The sequence below is a fragment of the Misgurnus anguillicaudatus genome, unplaced genomic scaffold (genome assembly GCF_027580225.2).
Source record: "Misgurnus anguillicaudatus unplaced genomic scaffold, ASM2758022v2 HiC_scaffold_32, whole genome shotgun sequence".
Classification (NCBI taxonomy): domain Eukaryota; kingdom Metazoa; phylum Chordata; class Actinopteri; order Cypriniformes; family Cobitidae; genus Misgurnus; species Misgurnus anguillicaudatus.
Window position 1 is genome coordinate 575,741 of NW_027395282.1, and position 23,398 is coordinate 599,138.

General features: G+C 35.5%; 1 protein-coding gene across 1 annotated transcript; it reads left to right on the forward strand.

The window, feature by feature from the left end:
* The first annotated feature begins 8,062 nt into the window (after positions 1-8,062).
* On the forward strand, positions 8,063-22,168 carry LOC129453043 (GTPase IMAP family member 9-like). Its single transcript, XM_073865554.1, has 3 exons — positions 8,063-8,069; positions 10,954-11,809; positions 22,048-22,168. Exons 1-3 carry the CDS (start codon positions 8,063-8,065, stop codon positions 22,166-22,168), a joined length of 984 nt encoding a protein of 327 aa, XP_073721655.1.
* Positions 22,169-23,398: the final 1,230 nt, after the last annotated feature.

The following is a 23,398-nucleotide window of genomic DNA, read 5'->3' on the forward strand; positions in this document are numbered from 1 at the left end:
CCCTATATCATGACATTTCATGAGACTGGGTAGCATATTGATTCATTGATTTTGCCTTTCGTTTTCCAGCAGGAGTGCCAATAAACAAAACTTGTCATTGACTGCAAAAATGTGAGTAAATATTGAATCAAAACTGTTTGGCTTGATCTTTATTTGCACTTCAGTTTGATTTTCCCAGGGCTTTTGCAATGGCTTGTTTGTTTACTTCTGTAAATATGACCTATATGATAGATTGAGCTCTCATATAGGTCACACAGTTCACACTACACTTCTAAGCTGTGAATTTACATACTTCACATATTTATTTTTCTGCCCGTAAATGCAAATTTTGAATGCATGAACATCTTGCTTTAGTGACAATTTGTTTATAATTAAGCTTAAAACAAACAATATGGACAAACATTTTAGATATGCAAACCAAAATGCTAACAAATCCTAACGTGCAATGACACAGGCTGTTATACCTGGTATTAAGATATATTTTGGTCGATAGGATCACAAGTCGATGAGAGAGAGACCCATTCACGTTTACACCTGATGTTTTGTCTGATCTGTCTCTTTTGGCCACTTTCAACAACCTTTGTTGAAGCGTAATTAATATCTCTTGCATGCACTATAAGTCGCTTTGAATAAATGCATCAGCCAAATATGTACAGTAAATGCAATGTAAATCAGAAATCAAGTGCATTAACAATAATTGATGAGCATTAAGCATGAACAGATACATTTACATGTAAAAAATAGATACAGTACAGTACTTTATATATAACATCTGTGTGAAGCATTGGGCTTTGGAAAGCAGTGAAGTCTGTAAAGTCTAGATCTTCCTCTCTTTAACTGGTCATGTGTGCTCTGCTAGTTGCTTTCAGCTTTTTCTTTTTCATTTATCACGTGGAACAGTAATCAGTCGTATTATGTGTCTCTGGTTGCGAAAGCTTTGAAAGTGCAGTGATGGGACGGTGATGTGACAGAGCTAAACAAGCCACAAATACCTATAGCACTAAAATTAAATCACTTTTCTGTGTTAGATTGCTTGAAACCACATGGAAAGCTACAGGAAAACACATGAAGAGTCTGTTTGGCTAGATCTTGTTGGTGTAAACTTAATGAACACCTACGCTCAAAAGAAAGAAGAATCCCCAAAAAGATCTCTTTAAAATTTATCTTTTTTGTAAAAAGTAAATAGATTAAACAAATAACTTTCTCATCATATATTTCTCCTGAGAACAAGACTATCTGACACAGATTTACCCTGGAGTATTTTAAGCAATTGTTTTAGCAGTTCTTAGATTTATGAAAATACCAGTCTGCATGAAAATCTCCATACATGCAAACACTTCTCATCAAAGACTCTCAAAACCAGAATATCTGAGTTTTGCTATTTGCATTATTTGTGTCATTTGGTGTCTATATTGATACGTAAGTCAACACCAAGATGTCTTCCGAGCTCTTAAGTGTAAAAGTTTTTCTGCCAATTTTATTTTAATGTAAATGATAAAATAAAAAGTAAAACCGTAACATAAGCCCCAAAATTGAAATTTAAATGATAAATGAAAAGGAAAAACAACAAAATATGTGACAAAATGTAAAAATAAATGAAATTATTTTATTTAAATTTTCAAGGTAATAGTGCATCTTTCTTGTCAAATTGAAAAATAAAAAGCAATTGATGATTTGACCTTTAATTTACACTACAATCTCAAAGCAATGCGAATAACAAAATCTAAATATTTTTTATTTAATTTTCAATTTTGGGACATATTTTGCAGGTTTAACTTTTATTTTATCATTTAATTGATTAATTTAAAATTGGCAGAAAAAACTTCAATAGTAAATTTGTATTTATTTCCATAGTTGGCATTGTGACTGGCCATGAATTGACTTAAGATTCATTATTCATGGAAATTCATAACTATTTCACATTTTAGAGAATTAGTAGCTATTTTTGTCAATTCTTACAATCCTGTGCATACATGTTTGCACAATTTGCCCAGTTATAGTTGTGTTTAGGTGTTGGGTTTTTGGGTGAACCTTCCAACTAAACCAGCTGACCCACCAGCTCGGCCAGGCTGGAAAACCGGCTTGACCAGCTTTGCCAGGCTGCTTAAACCATCTACTTCCATCTTAGACCAGCTAGGACCAGCCAAGCAGCTAAGCTTCCAGGCAGACCAAGCTGGTTTTAGCTGTTGGGTCAGTTGCTCCTCCAGCGCGAGTGGCTAACAAAAGTTACCAAAACCAGCCTGCTACACAAGCTAAACCAGCTAAAACCAGACTGGGAAACCATCTAAAAGCACTGTACTGTATGGGTAACAAGTTACATCAGATGAATACACATACAAAATCTGCACTTTGTAAAAAGTTACGCTTTCCTGTAAGATCAGGTTGTTCTTCCATAAGCTGATTTCATATCAGCAGGAAGAATGGGTTCTAAATATCTTTAACTCATCGCTAGAAATAGGATACGTTCCAACAGCTTTCAAACTAGCAGTTATTAAACCGCTGATTAAAAAACCGCAGCTTGATCAGGGAGAGCTTAATAACTTTAGACCAATCTCAAATCTCCCTTTTCTTTCGAAAATATTAGAAAAGGTAGTGGCAAGCCAGTTACGCACATTCTTGACAAATCTTACTCAATAGACTAGAAAACTATGCTGGTATCAGTGGTCAGGCGCTAGCATGGTTTAGGTCGTATCTAACCAATCGCTATCACTTTGTTTATGTAAACGAGGAAGAGTCATATCACTCCCTGGTTAAATACGGTGTACCGCAGGGATCGGTTTTAGGTCCTATCCTGTTCTTGTTATACATGTTACCTCTAGGAGACATTATCAGGAAACATAACATAAGTTTTCACTGCTATGCGGATGATACCCAGCTTTACATCTCCTCACATCCCAGCGAAACACACACGTTTTCTAAGCTAACAGACTGCCTTAGCGATGTTAGTGACTGGATGGCACATAACTTTCTTAAGCTGAACTCCAATAAGACAGAGATACTAATTATTGAACCGAATCGCTACAAACATAATATGTCAGATTACAAGTTGAACATAGATGGCTGCACTGTGGTGCCATCTTCCACGGTTAGGAACTTAGGTGTGATGTTCGACAGCAACTTATCCTTCGATAGTCATATCGCCAACGTCTGCCGCACAGCATTCTTCCATCTTAGAAATATCTCGAAAATACGCCATATACTGTCCACATCTGACGCAGAGAAGCTTATCCATGCTTTTATGACCTCTAGAATAGACTATTGTAACTCGCTACTCGGGGGATGCCATGCAAATCAAGTAAACAAGCTTCAGCTAGTTCAAAACGCTTCCGCAAGGGTACTTACTCGATCTAAAAAGTATGACCACATAAGCCCAATTCTGGCATCTTTACACTGGCTACCAGTTAAATATCGCATACAATTTAAAATATCACTAATCACCTACAAAGCTTTAAATGGCCTAGCACCCTCATATCTTAGAGAATTACTATCAGAATACAATCCATCACGCACACTACGGTCGCAAAACTCTGGTCTCTTGATTATCCCTAGACTATCAAAAGTGTCTAAAAGTGGAAGGTCATTTTCCTACTTAGCCCCTAAGCTCTGGAATGATTTACCAACCAATGTCCGAGAATCAGACACAGTTGATCATTTTAAATCTAGACTTAAAACTTTTCTCTTCAACAAAGCATTCGTATAATTTGTCTAGTAAAAGTACTTAACTCTAAATAGTTATCTGTACGGAACAAAGCACTCGCGGTCATAACACAGACCAACCAAATAAATAAATAAAAATCTTATCTTAACCTATAGTCGGATTGCGATTTTGGAACTTTCGTGTTCTTGTGAATAGTATGCCATACAAACCCGTTTGCCACTGAACCTGCATTAACGACGACAGTGGGGCCCTCCAGCCTTAGTCAAACGGGTTGGCACGTATGGTTGGGTTGTGATTTTGGCGCTTTCTTTGTATTGCAAATAGTATGCCATACAGACCCGTTTGCCACTGAACCTGCATTAACGACGACAGTGGGGCTTTTGGCCTTAGTCAAACGGGTTGGCACGTATGGTTGGGTTGTGATTTTGGCGCTTTCTTTCTATTGCGAATAGTATGCCATACAGACCCGTTTGCCACTGAACCTGCATTAACGACGACTGTGGGGCCTCCAGCCTTAGTCAAACGGGTTGACACGTATGGTCAGGTTGCGATGTTGGCATTTTCTCGTGATCTTGTAAATAGTATGCAATATAGACCCGTTTGCCATTGAACCTGCATTAACGACGACAGTGGGGTTACAGGCCTTAGTCAAACGGGTCGACAGGTTTCATTTTCTATTAAAAATCGGAAGGTGACCCTTAGTTACCATATATACCGTCGCAGTGGGCCCCCAATTTGCAAAATCCTCAACTGTGGATAATATATAATTATGCTGCAATAGTTAGTCTGTCTGAAACTAAGCTGATTCAACCACATCACTGTGTGACACTTGCATTACATGTGAACGGCCCCTACGCTAATATGATTTTGTTTTTCTCTCCCTGTCTCGTCCCTGGGTCCCATTGACCCTGAGGACAATGGGACAAACAGACCCAGTTCCGGTAGATGTGAAAGTCGGCACACCTCTGATCTACTGGTCGTCCTTCAATGTGATGCCCAGCTGATGCCTGACCAACGACCACCGGCAGGACCCGCTTAATATCCGCTTAATATCCGCTTAATCTCTGCTTAATCTCTGCTTAAGCTCCTTATCCGTTAATATGTGTGTATATACATGTATATCTCCCAAGGGTTTTTCCCTCCTAGGACTTTTATTTTTATTTCCTCGACTAAACAACCCGGGGATTTTGTTTTTTTTCTCCTAGGGGGTTTTTTACCCCGGGGAGGTAGCCTGCTTGGGCTTAACTTAGCTTCTTCTTCTAGACGTTACATTAGTAATATGCTCGCTCATAATGTCGCGTCATAGCCGCAGCAAATTTGACTGCTTATGCTATTGTGTATTATGTTATGCTATCTGTCGTTTTTCTGTGCTTTTACTGCTTTTATTAATGTAAAGCTGCTTTGAAACAATTGAGTATTGTGAAAAGCGCTATATAAGTAAAATTGAATTGAATTGAATATATATCGCACATAACAATTACAAGTGTTCTCTGTCTCCATATGCACTGAAAGCCAATGTCGCTTTTGACATTGAATGTGTCCACTATATAAATATATGTGTGTCTGAAAGTGAAATGAAGGTACCTGGGAAGTTGATCATTATATCACTCAGTGGCACTAATAGGATTAATTTAATCTAACACTCAGGTTGCCTTCGGCCCAGACACCAGTTCATTACTCAAGCAGTCTCCTAGCAACCTTTGATTGGCCATTTAAAAATGACCCAAATGAATCAGGATGTTGAAAAAGAAGAGGATGTGCCATCATTTCTTTCTACATTATGTAGGTGTTACACACACAATACACAGAAACCACTTTTAAATTAAAGCTCAGACTTGCTTGATTTGTGGTGTGTAGTAAAGACTCATATCTATAAAAGCTCAAATCTATCATGATCAGGCTTGATGACAAACACACTTTTGCACAATAATATGTACACAAAATGTTTAAAAAAATGACATAACAGAAGGGCTTATAGATGCTGCAAATGATTGATTACATAGAGAAACAAAAATGAAAGTCTGAAAGGTAGGGTGGGACACATTTGTTAAACAAATAGACTGCTTTCCTTCTCTTTAGACAAACTTTCTTCTCTTCTAAAGGTGTGTGGAATACCACAAGCAGTTTCTTTAAAAGTCAAAATTTGGGAAAAACTGTGTAATATAACAAAATATAAAATCAGAGTAGCCTAAACAAAAATTTACTTCATTTAATGATCATGTGCCGATAAACAGTAAGAATGATCACAAACTTGAGAGTAGTTTTAAGTTCCTTAGTCAATATTGAATTTCTGCTTTCAAAATGCTCTTGCTGTAGTTTGATGTCATTCGCTGAAATGCGATTGTAAATGAACATTTAAAAGTTTAGGGCTTTTTTGAGGGAATCCACTTGTACATTTTCTCTTAATGAGTCATGGGTGTGTTTTGGGTTTTCATATTTAGCATGTTTCTGTGCTGCTGCGTGTTTCTGTGTGTGTAATAAGTGTAGTGTACCCACATATAGATGCATTTTACTAATGCACCCTTTAAATAAATACAAAAATATTGACAAGTTTTAGTTGTTCAATGGCAGTGTTGGGAAAGTTCACTTTCTACATGAACTAGTTCAAAGTTCAGTTCACAAATTTTAAAATGAACTAGTTCAGTTCATAGTTCATATTTCAAAATTTTGAACTAGTTCACACTCAGTTCCAAAAAATGAACTAAGTTATAGTTCTTTTTTCTCATATTATTATTATTTTTTTAAATGATTGCCATTATAGCCCATATACTGTAGAACCACAGACAGCAATTATTTTATCAATTTTAAGACTAACTGCGTCAGTCTGAAACTAACAAAAACACTTGCGTGGCACCTAGCATTGCATTGCACAAGGTGTATGATAGGGCCTTTAAAGTTGTTCTACATTATAACCGTGGCTGGACTACATGTCTAATAAAGCAGCGGCAGGAACATAAAAGGCTGGCATACGTTCACTTACATTAACAATAACGCATACGCATGTCAGACATTATTGTAGAAGCAAGGTTTTTATTTTACGTGGTGTGAGAAAATAGCTTATAATGGATTTTCATCATTTTTTTGCCCTTAACACTCAGATTTGGACTGACAATGTGAACATGATATAATGCTACACTAGTAACTAAACAGCACCATACTAAACATAAATACATTTGTTTAGTAAGGGCAAAAACATGTCTTTCTCATGCATAAAATTTGAGTTTTCACCATCTGCATAGAAGTGTTTTGAAAACAATTTCAGTTGCATTAGTGATAAGAAGTGTGCAGTCATGCAGTGCTGCTTTGAATGTAAAACAATAGAACATAATGCAGAGGGGTGGAGTATCTATATGCAAACTTAACTCTCCAATAGAAAAAAAACAAAACCCTGCATATACTACAATAGGCAAACAGGTTTTCATTGTATGGTTAACATCGAAAGGTGAGTTATATTATTTCACAGTGTTTATCATCAATATTACAATTAAAAATGGCTTTTACACGTTGAGTTCAACTTTTTTAATTTGTACAACAATTTTGACTTCAGTTTCTTAATAATCAAGATGGGTCCTGAAAACTCTACTAGACAACAAGCAGCTTCTTTCTCCACTATAACACAACTGCTTTTCATGATTGTCTTCATTGCAATAGGAGTTCAGGTATGCTTTCAAAAATCTTGTCTTTTGTATGTCACAAAATAACTGCAAAACATAAATATTCTGATTTGGAGGGGAGACTTTATTAATTTTAACTGCATTTCCAGAAAAATAGATTTGTTTTTGTTCTTTTATTTTTAGCATGCATGACCTACCATGTTTTAATCTTTTCTAGATCATTAATCAACAAAAAGATGATTTGGGTGATATTGGTATAGTATTTATTTCTATCTATCTACAGATTATAAAATTGCAGTAGCACTATAATATTCACAATATTTAAGTAATATAGCTGGAGTAGGAGTGTGATATTGCTCTATACACTGTCATAAATAAAGGTACGAAGCTGTCACTGGGGCAGTACCCTTTAAAAAAGGCCCTAATATGTACCATTTAGGTACAAATATGTACCTTTAAAAGGTACATTTTGGCAGTTCAAAGTACTAATGTGCACTCTTTGGGTACAAAGGTGTACCTTTTTGAAAGGGTACTGTCCCAGTGACAACTTTTGTACCTTTATTTCTGAGAGTGTATCATCACGGCTGTGATTAGTCCAGAGGCACAAGGCCGCAGACAAAGTAGAGGAGTCAATCACAGCCGTGATGATATAGAGCTATATCACACGACTCCGAGAGCGATATTGCTTTTATACAACAGTTCAACAGTACACGTTTAGAAAACAACAACAAAGTTATTTTAAAAGCCTCTTTATTGGGGAACTACTTTCGCCACAGATTTGAAGGCCAGAATGACAGGTAACACTTTCGGCTGTTTTAAATGTCATCATAACTCAATGGAAGGAATAGCCGTTTCTTAACATTATCGTTTCTTGGTCACAAAGTGTAGTTTTAAGAGTAGTTCAGTCGAGAATATATATGTATAATATTCAAATCTGGGCTACATCTCCTGCAGTTCCACTGTGTTTTCGCGTCCTTTTAACTCTTTCCCCGCCTTTGACGAGTTATCTCGTCAATCTGCAATTGGGCAAACAGCTGTATGTCCGTGTATGTTTTAAAGATCGCTCTGCATCTGATCTCTATCAAAAGTCCTTCAAAAAATGGAATTATCTCAGCCTTTTGGTGTTTTTGATGAAACCTACACATATTTGAGAGTTGATAAAAACAGAACACATGAAGGTAGGATGAAACGGATTTTTTTGTTTGAAAGCAGAGCGTCTGTTCTTTTAATTAATATATTGTATGTTTATATATTTAAAAGGGAGCATTTTCTGGAAGGCATTAAACTTTTGTGAAAATCATGAAAAATGCTGGCGGGGAAAGAGTTAATTGGAGGATAGAGATCACTCCAGAGAAAATTATTGTTTTCATTGCTTTATTCCAACTGTATGTTAAATGTCCACACGATTTGACATCATTGCACTTAAGTTTACATCCAGGAGCGCTGATCTTCTATGAGATAATCACTTCCAATTAGGATTCACAGACTGATTCACGAGCAAGGGAACTTATTGAGACATATGGAGAGTGTTTAAAAACAGCATGTCTGTCTGTGTCTGTGTTTAGCTTTTCTGGTCAGACTCAGAGATGAGTGAATGACTCACATGTTTAAAGGAGCCTCACTCACTAATACTAAAATGACCAGTAGGTGGTGGCGGAATTATACAAATGGTGAAGCGGTTACTGTTATGTTTTCAGTACAACATCATATGCCTGGGAAGAGTGCTTAGCCAATCAGATTTGAGAACCAGAAAGAACTGTTGTATAATATATATATATATATATATATATATATATATATATATATATATATATATATATATTAGGGCCGGGACTCGATTAAAAAAATTAATCTAATTAATTAGAGGCTTTGTAATTAATTAATCTAAATTAATCGCATTTTAATCTCATATAAATATTTGACCTGAGAACATTAAGAAGTATTTTTTACATGGATTTTTATGAATAATGACTGAATACATAAGCTTAACAAAATATTGTTTATTTTTGTTCAACCAAGTCGTTGTACCCGGAGTCAGGCTAATGTCCACGCTAGCTGCTGTATGTTTTGCATTGAGATGATACTTGAGGGTCGATGTGCTGCGGTGATATGTGAATTCCTTGTTGCATATCTTACACACAACCATGCTCTTATCGACGCTTACCAGTGATGCGCGGGTCAATGTATAAACAACCCGCCCGCAACTCGGACCGCAAAGAAATATATATATTATACCCGACCCGCTTCCTGGCCCGCATTTCTTAAAGTAGTAATTTGTTTAATAATTGCAGGGTTCAGGACTTCTCAGGTTTTGACTGTCTGTGTTCTGGTACCTATGTGCGCGGATGCCCCACCTCGCATATAAAAACAACAAAACATAATATACTATATAGCCTATATTAAAATTAAAATATATAAAAAATATATTATGCACATTTTTAAGTTGCACATCGTTTATAGGTTTCTTAAGTGGGATTCGGATGTGAATAGCGCTGCATAATGTACGCGCCTTTAGTGTTACCATTGAAACTTAACTAAATTTAAAAAAATAAGAGGTGATATATAGCTTTAGCCTACATAAATGCTTATTGCTTTAATGTTGCGAGTTCCTCTTCAGCTTTTCTTGCTGTTATGTTTATAATAGTTAATTGTTCAGAGTTCATATTGATGATCTTATAGTCAATTTAAAAATGTTCTTACAAACTGACTCTCTTCGTCAGAAAAACTATCATTTAACTTTTTTCCTTTACCTGCCGTCGCTGTTCTCTGTGCGTGTCCTCCGTCAAAGTAGCCTATTAAAATTAATATGAAGTTGATTTTTAAAAGTCTTAAGCACACCGCAAATCAAACGTGCTGCTACATTATGCTCTAAATGCGCGTGTAAATTTAACTTCTGGGCACTGCCAGGCTGATTTTTTGAAAAGTAAGTGATATAGGCTACTCACTGCATGTTTTGGCATTCGGTAGCATATGCATCAATGAGATGCACGGTGTTGCTTTTAATGTTCTTTTTAATTTATATTCACAAAACCTAACAACAAAACATTGTTTATAATTACGAGACAAATTATTTGAAACGAAATTCGTTTTAAAGTAGCAAACAAAACTTAAATTAAACTCGTAATAAACTAATTAAATTGAAACAAAACAACATTACAACAATATTTAAACCAAACGATACTCAAACATTAACATATAACAGACATTAGGATACATGTTAAAATAATCTGTAGTTTGTTGGTAGATGTTTATTGGGCAAAACCTCCGTTGCAAACCTCCATTTACCAGAATAAATAAATTTTACTTTGAAATTGATGCGTTGTCACGTTAAAATCAGCTGTTCGTTTAGGTTCCGTCTACTTTTATTTACACTGCATCACAACCCCGGAGTTCTCGAACTAAAACAGGGTCTGCAGCATTTACGAATGACTCTATTAATAAATGCGATTAAAATGCGTTAAAATGTTTAACGCGTTATTTTTTGTGTAATTAATTAATCTTAATTAACGCGTTAAAGTCCCGGCCCTAATATATATATATATATATATATATATATATATATATATATATATATATATATATATATATATATATATAAAAACAAGATGATTGTTGGGAATTTGAATTTAAAGATAATAGCAAGATATAACATCAAATGTAAAATATTTGTTTTTTGTACAGAAGAACTTCGCGAAGAACAACTTCACGAAGAACAACTTCCTGAAGAACATCCTGAAGAACATCCTGAAGAACTTCTTGAAATACTTCCTGAAGAAGAAATCAAAATTCTTTTGTTTGGAAAAACCGGGGTGGGGAAGAGTGCAACAGGCAACACCATCTTGGGAAAAAAAGTTTTTAAATCAGAGATATCATCATCCTCTGTAACTGGACAATGTGAAAAATTTGATTCAATAGTGAATGGAAGAAAAATATCAGTGATTGACTCTCCAGGTCTGTTTGACACCGGCTTGAGTCAAGAGGAGGTGATCAACAGAGTTAAACACTGTATCCCTCTCTCTGCTCCTGGTCCACATGTCTTCTTAGTAGTGATTCAGGTGGGCAGATTCACAGAAGAAGAGTCAAAAGCTGTTCAAATCATCCAAGCAGTTTTTGGCCAAGAAGCCTCCACATATTCCATGGCCTTGTTTACTCACGGAGATCAACTGAAGGGCAAAAGCATTCATAGATTTGTTCGTGACAGTCCAGAACTGGTCAGTTTCATCAAAACCTGCAGTGGACGATATCATGTGTTCAATAATGAAGATAAGAGTCCAAATCAGGTCATTCAGTTACTGGACCAGATTGATAAATTGGTGAATGGAAATGGTGGGCAGCATTACACCAGTGAGATGCTTGAGAGGGCAGAGAGAGCAGTTGAGGAAGAGAAACAACGAATCCTGAAAGAAACTGAGAAGCAGAGACAGAAAGAGTTGGAAGATCTGAAGGAAACAGTTAAAGCTGAGATGTATGAAGAAGAAAAAAAAAAACGAATCAAGGAACAAGATGATAAGGCAAGACATAAAGCTGAAAGAAGCAAGTCTGTTCTAGCGATAATTTGGAATTTTTTTAAAAACCTTTTTAGTTTTTAAAAAATTTTTAATTGGACTACAGACATTTTAAAGCTCATGGTCCCAGCATTTCAACATTATCACAATAAAGGTTTCTTGACACCTCCTAAACAACATTCTCACCATATTTTATCTATTAACAAACTCAAAATCAAACTTTTATTGTAAAAATGCAGTTCTGTTAATAGCCAATAGCCATCTGTAATGAACTAATCAAGGTAATCATTCTCTCTCACACACACACACACACACACACACACACACACACACACACACACACACACACACACACACACACACGCACGTATGCACGCACACACGCAGAGGTTGCAATAGACTTTTTCAATCTCCATAATTTTTTTAACAGCGTTGTAAACAGTCCGTCACAGTCAGTTCTACCAGAAAGACTCAGGAGGTAATGTAACATTTGATAGCATTTATTTAACAATTTCTAAGCAAAAGAATGCAGCTATGATAGGCCTAGTTCTTTGGCGTAGAACCTTGTCCATAACTCAGCCGGAGGGTTGTAGCTTTTCGCAGTTCCTGTCTGAGACGAAGGCAGGGGCGGAGCCTACCCCCCGATGTATGGATAGGGCCAACCTGGTGGTGGTGGTGGGAAGGATAGAAGTGAACATCAGCGTCAGCATCTGCACATGCAAAAGAGGTTGAGTAGGGATTTTATATACTCCAAGAGTCAAGTGATGATCAAAATGTAATGAATGACGTGGCATTTAGTCTTCCTAGTAGGACTTACGCTGTAGCTTTCATTTATTATTCGTAATTTCATGTTTAAAATATTTTCATTCACATGTCCATTCCTAATCATAACCTTACAAGGCGAGCATACAAGTCAAAGGGCCCTATCTTGCACCCAGCGCAATTGACTTTGTCAGTGACGCATGTATCATTTCGTATTTTGCACTGGCGCACAGCGGGTTTTTCCCTCCACAGACGCACGTCGGCAAACTAGGGAATGAACTTGCGCTCCCTGGGCGGTTCAGCGCAAAAAAGGAGGCGTGCTCCGGCGCAAACCATTTCTTATGCTATTTTGCAGTTTCAAAAAACAATTGCGCTACTAACCAAAAAAACTAGTCTAAAGTCAGTGGCGCGTTGCGCGTAGTTCATCATGCTATTTTAAGGGCGCATGCTTGACCATAATGTATAGCGTGCACAACGCGCATTGCTTATCTAATCTACACAGATGCAACAGTTATTTTTGCAAATCATAAATTGTTACAATAAAAAATATAAGATAAGGGAAATCATTAAATCATAAATTGTTACAATAAAAAATATTAATACATGAGATAAGGGAAATCATTGTGGTGAGCATTGTGGTGTAGTTTTTATTTATTTTGTGTGGCAGCGTTAAACAATTATCATGCAAATAACGATTAAAATATTTTCATAATTTTGTTGTGTGGCTGTATTACGTTTATTTTATGTAAATAATAATTAAAATGTTTTCATAAGAAACCTTCATGTATGTGAACTTGATTTGTAAGTGTACTTTGGGGTTGAACCTTGCTTGCGTTTCTTGTGTCCGATTTCAAAGCCCCCAAACCCTTTCAGCGGTGAGGGTGGACGCAGCGATGTCCTCCTGTGTGCCCGGCGTGCCCGATTTATGCTGGCGAGCTTGGGATCCCCCCGTCTCCTGACATCATTGTAGTGCTTGGCGCAGCTGATGAGACAATTTCGGCTATTTTCTCTCACGCCTGTTTAACCGACGCTGATTTGGGCGGGTTTCTCCCATCCCCATACAAAACAACTTCTCTGTCTTGGACTGCTCTTACAAGAATGTCGGTCTCCTCGGCTGTGAATAATAATAATAATAATAGCAACCCGCCATGGAACTTGCGCCCTTGCGTTTAAAGGGAATGTTGGATAGCGTTCTGATTGGTTTATTTGACGTTACGCCCAAACCACACCTATGAATAATGAACCTACTTCAGACCAACCCCTTATTGATTTGCGCCCGGCGCAAGACTTATTTCTCCCGCCGGGAAAATAGCAACAGCGCCCAAGATCCGCCCACAAAGTCACTTGCGCTTTGCGCTTCGGACTTGCGTTTCAGATCGTTAAAATAGGGCCCAAAGTGTGTTTATTTATTTGTTAAACAGAGACCATGCATCACTTTACATGTTTAACATCACATTAGGCAGATGAATGAATGTTTGTTTTCTCACAGTGACAGAGGAGGCGATAAAACACGCAAACTTTATGCTGAACAGGCAAATATGAACAAATCAAATAACAAAATACTACTGTGATTAAAATATCAATAAACATGTAAAAATCTGAACACTGTAAAAAGTGTTTCTGTGCCTTAGTAGATTTTAAAAAAATAAATTGAGTAAACTGTATTAAAAAAAATTTAATTCTTGTTTTTTTAATCAAAATATGAGTTAAAATAAAATAAAAATTGGAATAAATTGATTAATTCAAAATGAGCACATTATTGAGTAAATTCAACTTAATTTTATTATCTTTAATCGATTTAAATTTGTAAGAAAGAAATTAACTTATTAATTTTGTGTTAAAACTACATGAATTATTTGAGTAAACACAACTAACTAGGCAGTGGACTTGCAGTTCCCAGCATGCTTTGCATGGGACTGCATTTGGAGAGTGAAATTTGAATTGAAACTTTTTTGTTTTGTTTTTAACTAAAAAGAAAGACTTGTTAGTGTTTAATGTTCATTTATCTTCGATATTTGGAAGAGTTTCTGTTTCTTCTTTGAGTTTTGTAGTTACCATTGTTCAGAAGACTGGTGCTTGTGCATAGACTGCATACTGAAGTATGTCGCGCCTTACAGCTGCCCAAAACAAAACTGAGTGGGTGTGTTGTTTGAATAAACGTTTCTAGCCCTCATCTGACGGCATAAAAAACAACAACTAACCATAAATACGCTACCTGTACCAAGAAAAGAAGGTTTATCTAACTGAGTAATACTAGCACAATTAGTTAACTCAACTCAATTTTATTGCATTCATATTAAGTACTGTTAGTGTGTTCAATATACTTAAAAAAGGTTGAAAGTTGACTCAACCTAAAACTTCCCATGCAGTCACTTGCCTCACTTTTTATAAGTTAGATCTAGGTATTACTTTTTACAGTGAATTGAACTAAACTCATCTGAACCATCTTGTGTAATAAACGCATAAAGGCAGAATAATGCAGACTTTTGTCATTAGATTTTGTATCTTTACCTTAGACAGGCGTCTTGTTGCAGCACTCCTGTAGTGTTTAACTTCAGCAGCGATGCGGAGACCAATCAGTGTATGACATCAAAATATCGTAAGAATGTTTAAAAACCAGGGCGTCATTTGAGCAACACACTGCAACCAACTGGACATGACTAAATGTAATTAATATGCAAGTTGTATGGGCAATCTGCCAAAAAGGCATTCAGATTTTTCTTTTTCCTGCTTAAAAACACAAACATGAGACACACACAATTAACTCATAATTAATTTTAAAAAATCAAAAATCAAACTAACATGACTAACAGTGAAATAGTGCAACTAAATGATTTTATTTTTTATTAATTTGCACTATATATTTAACTTTTTGGTAACATGTTAAAGTAGCTTTCCTTTCTGGCCAACTTTAAGGGGGCGGCGCCCCAGCGCCTCCTATTGATCCACCGCCACTGTGTGAATGTGTGCTTCTGGGGGAGTAAGGAGGGGGGAAATTGCACCGGGGCATGGTTTGGTTTGGATAGTGTGAGTGTGCCCTAAATCCAAGAGTTCACTACACATTAAACATTCACAGTGCTGGAGGAAAATGTTTTTTAAAAAAAAAAGACACAAGAAACTAGAAATATTGTCAGCTTATGCACATTGGCCCTCATTCATCATTCTTGCATAGAAATAGGTGTATATGTTGGCGTAAGATAATGCTTACACTCCTCTCACCGCCTGATTTATGAAGCTGTGCGTACCTTTGAAATTCAGGTGTACACAATACCTGCCCTTCATAAATGCCACGGCTGAAAACGATTGTCATTAGAATAACACACCCATATAAATTCAAGTCTCCGCCTCCCCCACGCCCTCATTTTACGTCATGAACACACGGAAGACAGCAAAGAAGAGAAACAACGGAAGTGGAAAGAAACTAAATTGTTTTATTTGGGAGTTTAAACAGTGGGATTAAAGACACATTAATGATTGCATGACAATTAATAATATTTTTCATCTTATTATTATTATGATTTATATTATTAATGTCGTTTATTGTTATTTAGAAGAAGAATGTCGTTATTATTATTATTATTATTATTATTATTTACTGTTGCCTACATTTAAATTCTATTTCTGCTTAATGGTTCGGTTAAGTTTTTTTTTTTAAATAATATTTTAAAATCATGTAGTAACTTTTGTAGTGTGTTTTTCTGTATTTACATAGAGTTGTTTGTTAGCTATCTTAGATGCAGTTTAATACGAAGCTCCGGATATAATTCAAATTAACAATTTGTTTCCACGACATCCACATGTTTTACTAAGCAAATTCATAATTTGAAGTAATAATAATTAATAATAATAATAATTCCCTGCCACGACTTTCTTTCTGTGACAGTTTCACGTATTGGTTACTCAACTGTTTTTCCTATTTCTTACAATTGTCGCTTCGGTTTGGGGTTAGATTTGCTGTTTACGTTAGAATGTCACTTAAAGTATTGGTTTATACAAATTTTCCGTATGCTTTTTAAACCATCATTGCCTGACTTTAGGGTTAGAGTTGGGTTTGGGAAAGGATGTCATTTTATGTAACAGAAAGTTGTTCTAACCCCAAACTGAAGCGACAATTGTAAGAAAATAGGAAAAACAGTTGAGTAACCAATACGTGAAACTGTCACGGAAAAGAAAGTTGTTGCATGGGCACTTAATATGGTGGAAATATGTGACAATGTCATGCAAAACTGAGCAATATAATGCATGACTATTTCATGTATATTGTGAGATCAGGCTGTAAAGTCATTTTCCAGCTCTACCTAAAATTTGCATTATTATTATTTTTTTTTTGCATAGGCTAGACTTAAAAAATGATGCTAAATTGCACTAAAAGTTGTTCACTGGCTCATAATCATACCCTGTAAAAATGCAGCATTAAGTTAAAAAAGTAAATTGACTTGCAAAACCAATTTTCTACTATAGTCACTTTGAAACTGTAACTAAACAAAGCAAAGACGTGCAGAAGATTGACCAGATGAATTCGCTTTGTGATTTGTGTTGAGAGATAATTTGCTGTATACCAAAGCCCTTCTTAAGATGGAAGGATTGTCCTTGACTTGCATCATTAAAATGATTTTATGCTTATCTGAGGTGTGCTTAGAGACGGTGAGGACGCAACTCTGCATTTCAATTATTATTTCATTCACAAGCCACAGCGGCAATCAATCAGTAACTGAAAGCTACATATTAGTCTCGCCCAAGGCCACTGTGCAGTTCATCAATAAATATTTAGTAACGATTGATGTTTAAAATACTAATAAGATAAAGTAAAAAAATTCTCTGTTTAACAACAATAAACATTATTAATTTAAAAAACATGATAATATATTTTACATTTATGCATTTGACAGATCACCATATTCATATTTTGACTAAAACGACCAAATTTTAAGTGTCTTTGAGCTAAAAGTGGGTTACTCACAGCATAGTGTGTCTATAGTTAACCTAGATGGTGAAATGACGGCTAGTGCTTGTCTAACAGGAGGTGACATCAGCACATTCTTCATTTAGGGCATCTATCATTACACCCATAAAAGAAACACTGATTTTTTTATAGGAAGATGCAAGATGTAACCACATTAACATTTATGCATTTGGCAGACGCTATCATTCAAAACATCAGGGTATATATCTGATTTGTGTGTTTCTTGGAATCAAACCCATTTGTGGCATCTTGCACAAGCAAGTGTGCTACAGGACCATAATAGCTTTATAATAATTTGATTGATTTTACCACACACACGATTACATTTGAAAAAAAAAATGTGAAAAAGGCTTTGTCACATAGCTTAACATGGTGGCAGGAGATTTTCACTTTAGTATAACAATTTTCTGACTGTGATATTAATACAGATAATATTTAGAGCCTTTCTTATTCTCAAGGGCCTCAATAAGTAAAATTAGCATCATTAAGAGTCATCAGGTGAATATAATTATTCTTACACTGTATATCATTTTGAACAGCATTAAGTTGAATATGTGTCTTAAATGTACACTTTAAAAAATTGTTTGCTGCCTTAAATTTTTTTGTTAAATCAACTCAGATTTACAAGTCATGTCAACAGAGATGAGTTGTCACAACTTATAAAATATAGTTGAGAAAAGGCAACTTAATTTTATAAGTTATAACAACTCACCTGTAGTTATAACAACTCATCTCTAGTCAAGATAAATCTAGTAAGTTGAAATGACTTGTAAATCCGAGTTGATTTAACAAAAACTTTTAAGGCAGCATATAAATATTTCATTGTTACACTTGGAATATTAAATCTAATAAAAGTATCTGAAACATTATTTTAACATTAAAATATGAAATCACCTTTAATTACAACAGATGGATTAGACTTTGTCACACATTTATTCCCTTTTATTATTTGTTTTTAAAGCCATCTGGTGCTTGATGTTATTTACCTACGTAAAGAATTACACTTAACAAAGCATCAGATGACACCTACCAACACCAACCGGTATTATTTAATGCTCTATTGTACATTTCTGCAACCAAAAAAAGCAGCTAGTCTATCTTTCAATAGAACACGCTTTTGTATGGATTTACATTACAGTACCCAACATTGCACTTATTGCTGACAACCCTTTTAAATCTCTCGCTCGAGGTCTGATCTGTTTTGTTTGTGAAGGGTCTGCGGTTTAAAGCCGTCTTTATTCTCTGTAGAAAGTCACTGATGCGATGTTTGTTTTGATGGTCTTTATATATCACTGTCATAAGAGAGGTCTGGTGTAAGGCCAAAGGAGTATTTTGTTCCAGTGATCAGACTGGAGTTCAGCGCTAATGTGTCAGCTTTCATGACTCATTTCTCTCGTCCCTTCAGTGGGGAAACATACAAACCCCTTTTCCACCGGGGCTGAATGCGTGTCGGCACTGAAGTTGGAGCAAACGCTCGACCAAACCCATCACTCGCTCAGTTCTGGCTCACGTTTCCATCAGAAATGAAGCTGAATGCACTATGACCAGAATCACTCAGTGTTATATTGTTATTATACAATCGTGTGCTATATTTCTGTGGGGAAAATCAGGTTTTTATTGTTGTTTATATGTCTATGTGGTGTTTTTAATATTTTAAAAGCCACGGGCTAATTCATCATTTAACACCCTTACTACATTTTTTCTCCATAAAATTAGAGATAGTCTGAAATTGCCTTGTTTTTTATCATCACAAACATGTCACCAATCATATCAACACAATTGAATGCTTGGATCAGTAGTTTGAGTTCTAGATATCATGTATGGATGCCTCATAGACTCGCCTCTGAATGCAGCATCTGTTTACATATATATCTATGGTCTGCAGTAGTGTATAAAGTGGAGGTGGGGACTAATTTGCATATTCATATCTATCGTCTAAGCTGTGCTATTGAGTATAGGGGGGGACGGGGTAATGTATTTTCATTCTGATTAGATATGTACATTTATTTCACCTCATGGCTAGCGATCAGAGATGTTTAATTTTTTATCAATGATTTGTACATGGAGTGTCTAGAGTGTCACTGCGTTTAAAACCCATCCTTCCCAAACACAGCGAAAATTCCCTACGAGACCATTTTATCTATCACAAAAAGGTCATTTTGAACTTTATGTTCCCATAAAATCCTCATTCCACATGATTGATGTCAATTTTAAAGCTCAGTTTAAAGGAGTATGTGGTTGTTAGCAACTGGTGGAATCAAGGAAGGATTGATTCTGGAAGTGTCGGAGATGTGAGATGCAGTATAAGATAAATAGAGATCTTTAGTCACATCACAGCAGGTTGATGATAGTTTCAGATGTGATTGGTTCTTGGTACAGTGGAGAAGTCGTTTTTTTTAACTTTTACAAAACACCAACTTTTTCTTGCATACTACCAGTGTCTGGAATCTTAACTAAAAATTATGGAAAACTTATATCTTCCAACTTATACAACCATATAAGCATTTCTCAATGACTTGAAATGTGTTCTAAAGTAGACCCTCGCTGTGGATTTGATCATACTATAATAAAAAGTAAGCCTTGAGAGTTCAGTATGTGAATGAATGTAAATGAAAGTTTTGTGAATTAAAAATAAATTATGTAAAAATGAAAAAAAAAATATATATATTGGCAGTGGATGTAATGCGTCATTTAAACGTCACATGCAATTATACAAGAGTGTCCGTTTTTTACTTTAAAACTTACTGTAACTATAACTATTACTGTAACTATTTGTACTGCTTGCATAAATGTCCTATAGGGTCGTATCATTTTGAAACAGTCTCAAAATTGACCATTAAAGCCTGATCTCATTGAAAATTCTACTTATTTTACAATGTGGCTAATTTGTATAAATTTGTATGATGAACATTATCTGAACTAAACACGAATGAAACCCTGCCCCTAACCCCAAAGTCACAATGGCGAAAGCAGATTGTAATAAAATACGAATGAGTATGATTTCATATGAATTAGCCACATTGTAAAATATGTAAGTTTGTGTTGGATTTTTGCAGAACTCTGTTCAGTACTCCCAGTGCTTTACACAATTTTATTTTTCATTATTGGTTTAAATCTTTTAATTTTTTTACAATGCTATATCATTGCAATTTGTACAGTGAGATCAGGTTGACATATATTAACTCATTCCCTAACCCTAACCCGCCAGCCTTTTTATTTAAAGTTGTCTGCCAGCATTTTTTTGTGATTTTCATAAAAGTTTCACAAAATGCCTTCCAAGAAATTTTTCTTCTAAAAAAATAAAAACATACAAATATATTAAATTAAAGAACAGACCCTCTGCTTTCAAACAAACAAATAAAATGAAAAAAAAAGTTTAATCCTAACTTTATTTTTTCTCTGCTTATAAACTCTTAAATATGGGTATTTTTCTTTAAAAAATATTTTTCTTTGGCAAAAGCTGAAATAATTGCATTTTTGTGAAGGAATTTTGATTCAGAATGATTATCAAACATACACAGAGTGTAAAATTAATACTTTTTTTTGCTTCAGTTTTTTTATAAATTGGGTAAGTGTACTATTTATTGGATTATCGCAGTTTTACAGATTAAGATAAAAACTCATTAGGAACAGTTTTTTTTTCATGCAAATGTTTTCTTGTAATTTACGAGATAACTCGTCAATGGCAGGGAAAGAGTTCAAAGATTTTATTAATTTGTCTGAACACATTTGATCATTTTTGTACAATTTGCCTTTGTCTCTGTGACATTGGGGTTAGGGTTTTGTTATTGGATTTGTATGATAATCATATGTTTTTGCATGATTTTGTATGAATTCATATAAACTTGCCAACTCGTAAAATATGTATAAATGTATAAGATCGGGCTGTTTTTTACTACATTGCTGAAGTCTTCTGGAATCTCAATGATTATCCAATGGTTTATTAATATGAAAGAATGTAAAGAAATGCTAAGAATTTTCACATGGTTTGATTGTTTGCTTACTTTATGTCTTGATGTTACATTATTATTATTATATATTTATATATATTTTTTGAGTTAATATGCATCGTGATTTCATTAAAGACACCTGAAGTTATTATAGTTGAGACAGAAGTATTGTTAGTTCTTTATTTCCCAGTTATAGTTAAAAGGGTCTAGTCTTGTTTCACTGTGATCCCTGTTAACACAAGATCCATACACTCTAAAAAATATTGGGTTGTTTTTAGCCCCGGGCTGGTTAACTATAGGACAGAACACATTTCTGGGTTAAAGTGACCCAAATATTGGGTTGTTTCAACGTGGTTGATTAACAATAACCCAGCAGTTGGGTTAAAACAACCAATTATTTGGGTAATTTTAACCCAGAAATGTGTTCTGTCCTATAGTTACCCAGCCCTGGGTTAAATATTTTTTAGAGTGTACTGTACAGACAATGTTGTACAAATACCCACATATCCTCAATTCATCTGGCTGATGAATATGTTAATGAAAAGGGTGTGGCTTCTTTGGATGTGACACATTACCATTCGATATCTCCTTACAGGCAGGCCGACTGTCGACAGTTATGCGTCTCTGGTTTTTCAGGAGTGTTGGCCAGACTCTGTCAACCTTATAAGAGGAACTGGCACCTTGGAGACCCCAGCTGTCAATGTTGGCTTCTGTAGACCTTGTACTGCCCGCTCCTCTATGCCCTTTAAATGACTCAAATGCTGAAAGGGACGGACCTGACCGTGAGCACTCAGCAGAAAAGAGACCCAGTTATCTCCCTCCGCTGACATAAGGGTCGGTTTTTATGGGGACCGAGTCTCTGTGATGGATTCGGTTTATAGATAAAATCACTGAAGTCTGGAGAAGTTTCAAGTGCTTTATTTTAGCTGAGCCATGTTTAGCTGAGAGATTTCTGCTTGAAGAACGTTAAGTGTATTTCTTTGCAAACTTGTGGACACGAATAACCTGTCAAGTTTTGAGAAATTGCGTCTTTATTTTGCTTTTATGACCCCGGGTTTGTGAATAACCCCAAACTCATGGCAAGGTTTGCCTCTAGGTGCCTTCTGATGAATTTGAGAAGGAAATTTTTTATTATTTCTAAGCAAGAATCACTTTATGCCCTGACTTCTAACACCTCATCTCTGTTTGTGTGACCCTGCACAATATATTTGGAATGCATAACCAAAAAAATCTGCTGACTTATTCGCCTTAAAACATCAGAAAGGACTCAGACTTATATTTTCTGCAATCTGCAATATGAGGATCCAGACGCAGCGGTTGAAGAGTACTTTGAGGTTTAAAGGCACGGAAATGAGTCTCACTGGAGTCTAATAAGCATAGGTGAATCATTTCGACTTTTTGTCTATTGACGTAACTGAGATTAATCAGTAAGCAAAACAGATCGGATCCACCTAAAAAACAGGAAAAACATGTCATTTACTGACAAATGTGATGTTTTGCTTGTGTTTATGAATCATATATATTTTTATACACAGACTTATCCTCACAGCCTACCTTTAAAGATTGACGGTATTATGAACAAACAGCCACATTATGCGACATGTAAACAGGCTTTTTGAATGAACACCACATCACTACACAAAACGTGTTTGGAGTCTGAACGACTTCATGGCATTGAGTCAATTCATGAACTAAAAATAAAATCAGGCATGTTGTTCGTGATGTGCCGAATGAAGGGAAAACAACATGAGGAAAGTGAGGAGGAGTAATGATCCCAGTTTATGAATAGTTAAAGATGTTTGAATGTCATACACAATTGAAATGATGTTAATTTGTGTACCAAGTCATGCATTTCCAATGAGTTACACATATGTAACGTGCAATATGTAAATGCGTTTCCACAGAAATGATTCAATTATTGAGCAATTTTGTCAGATCCCTCCCAG

What these genes read in the sequence shown, in the direction of transcription:
- LOC129453043 (XM_073865554.1), top strand. An exon ending in CATAAAGCTGAAAGAAGCAA is followed by an intron (nt 11,810 to 22,047) that starts GTCTGTTCTAGC and finishes ATCTCCTTACAG; the next exon opens with GCAGGCCGACTGTCGACAGT.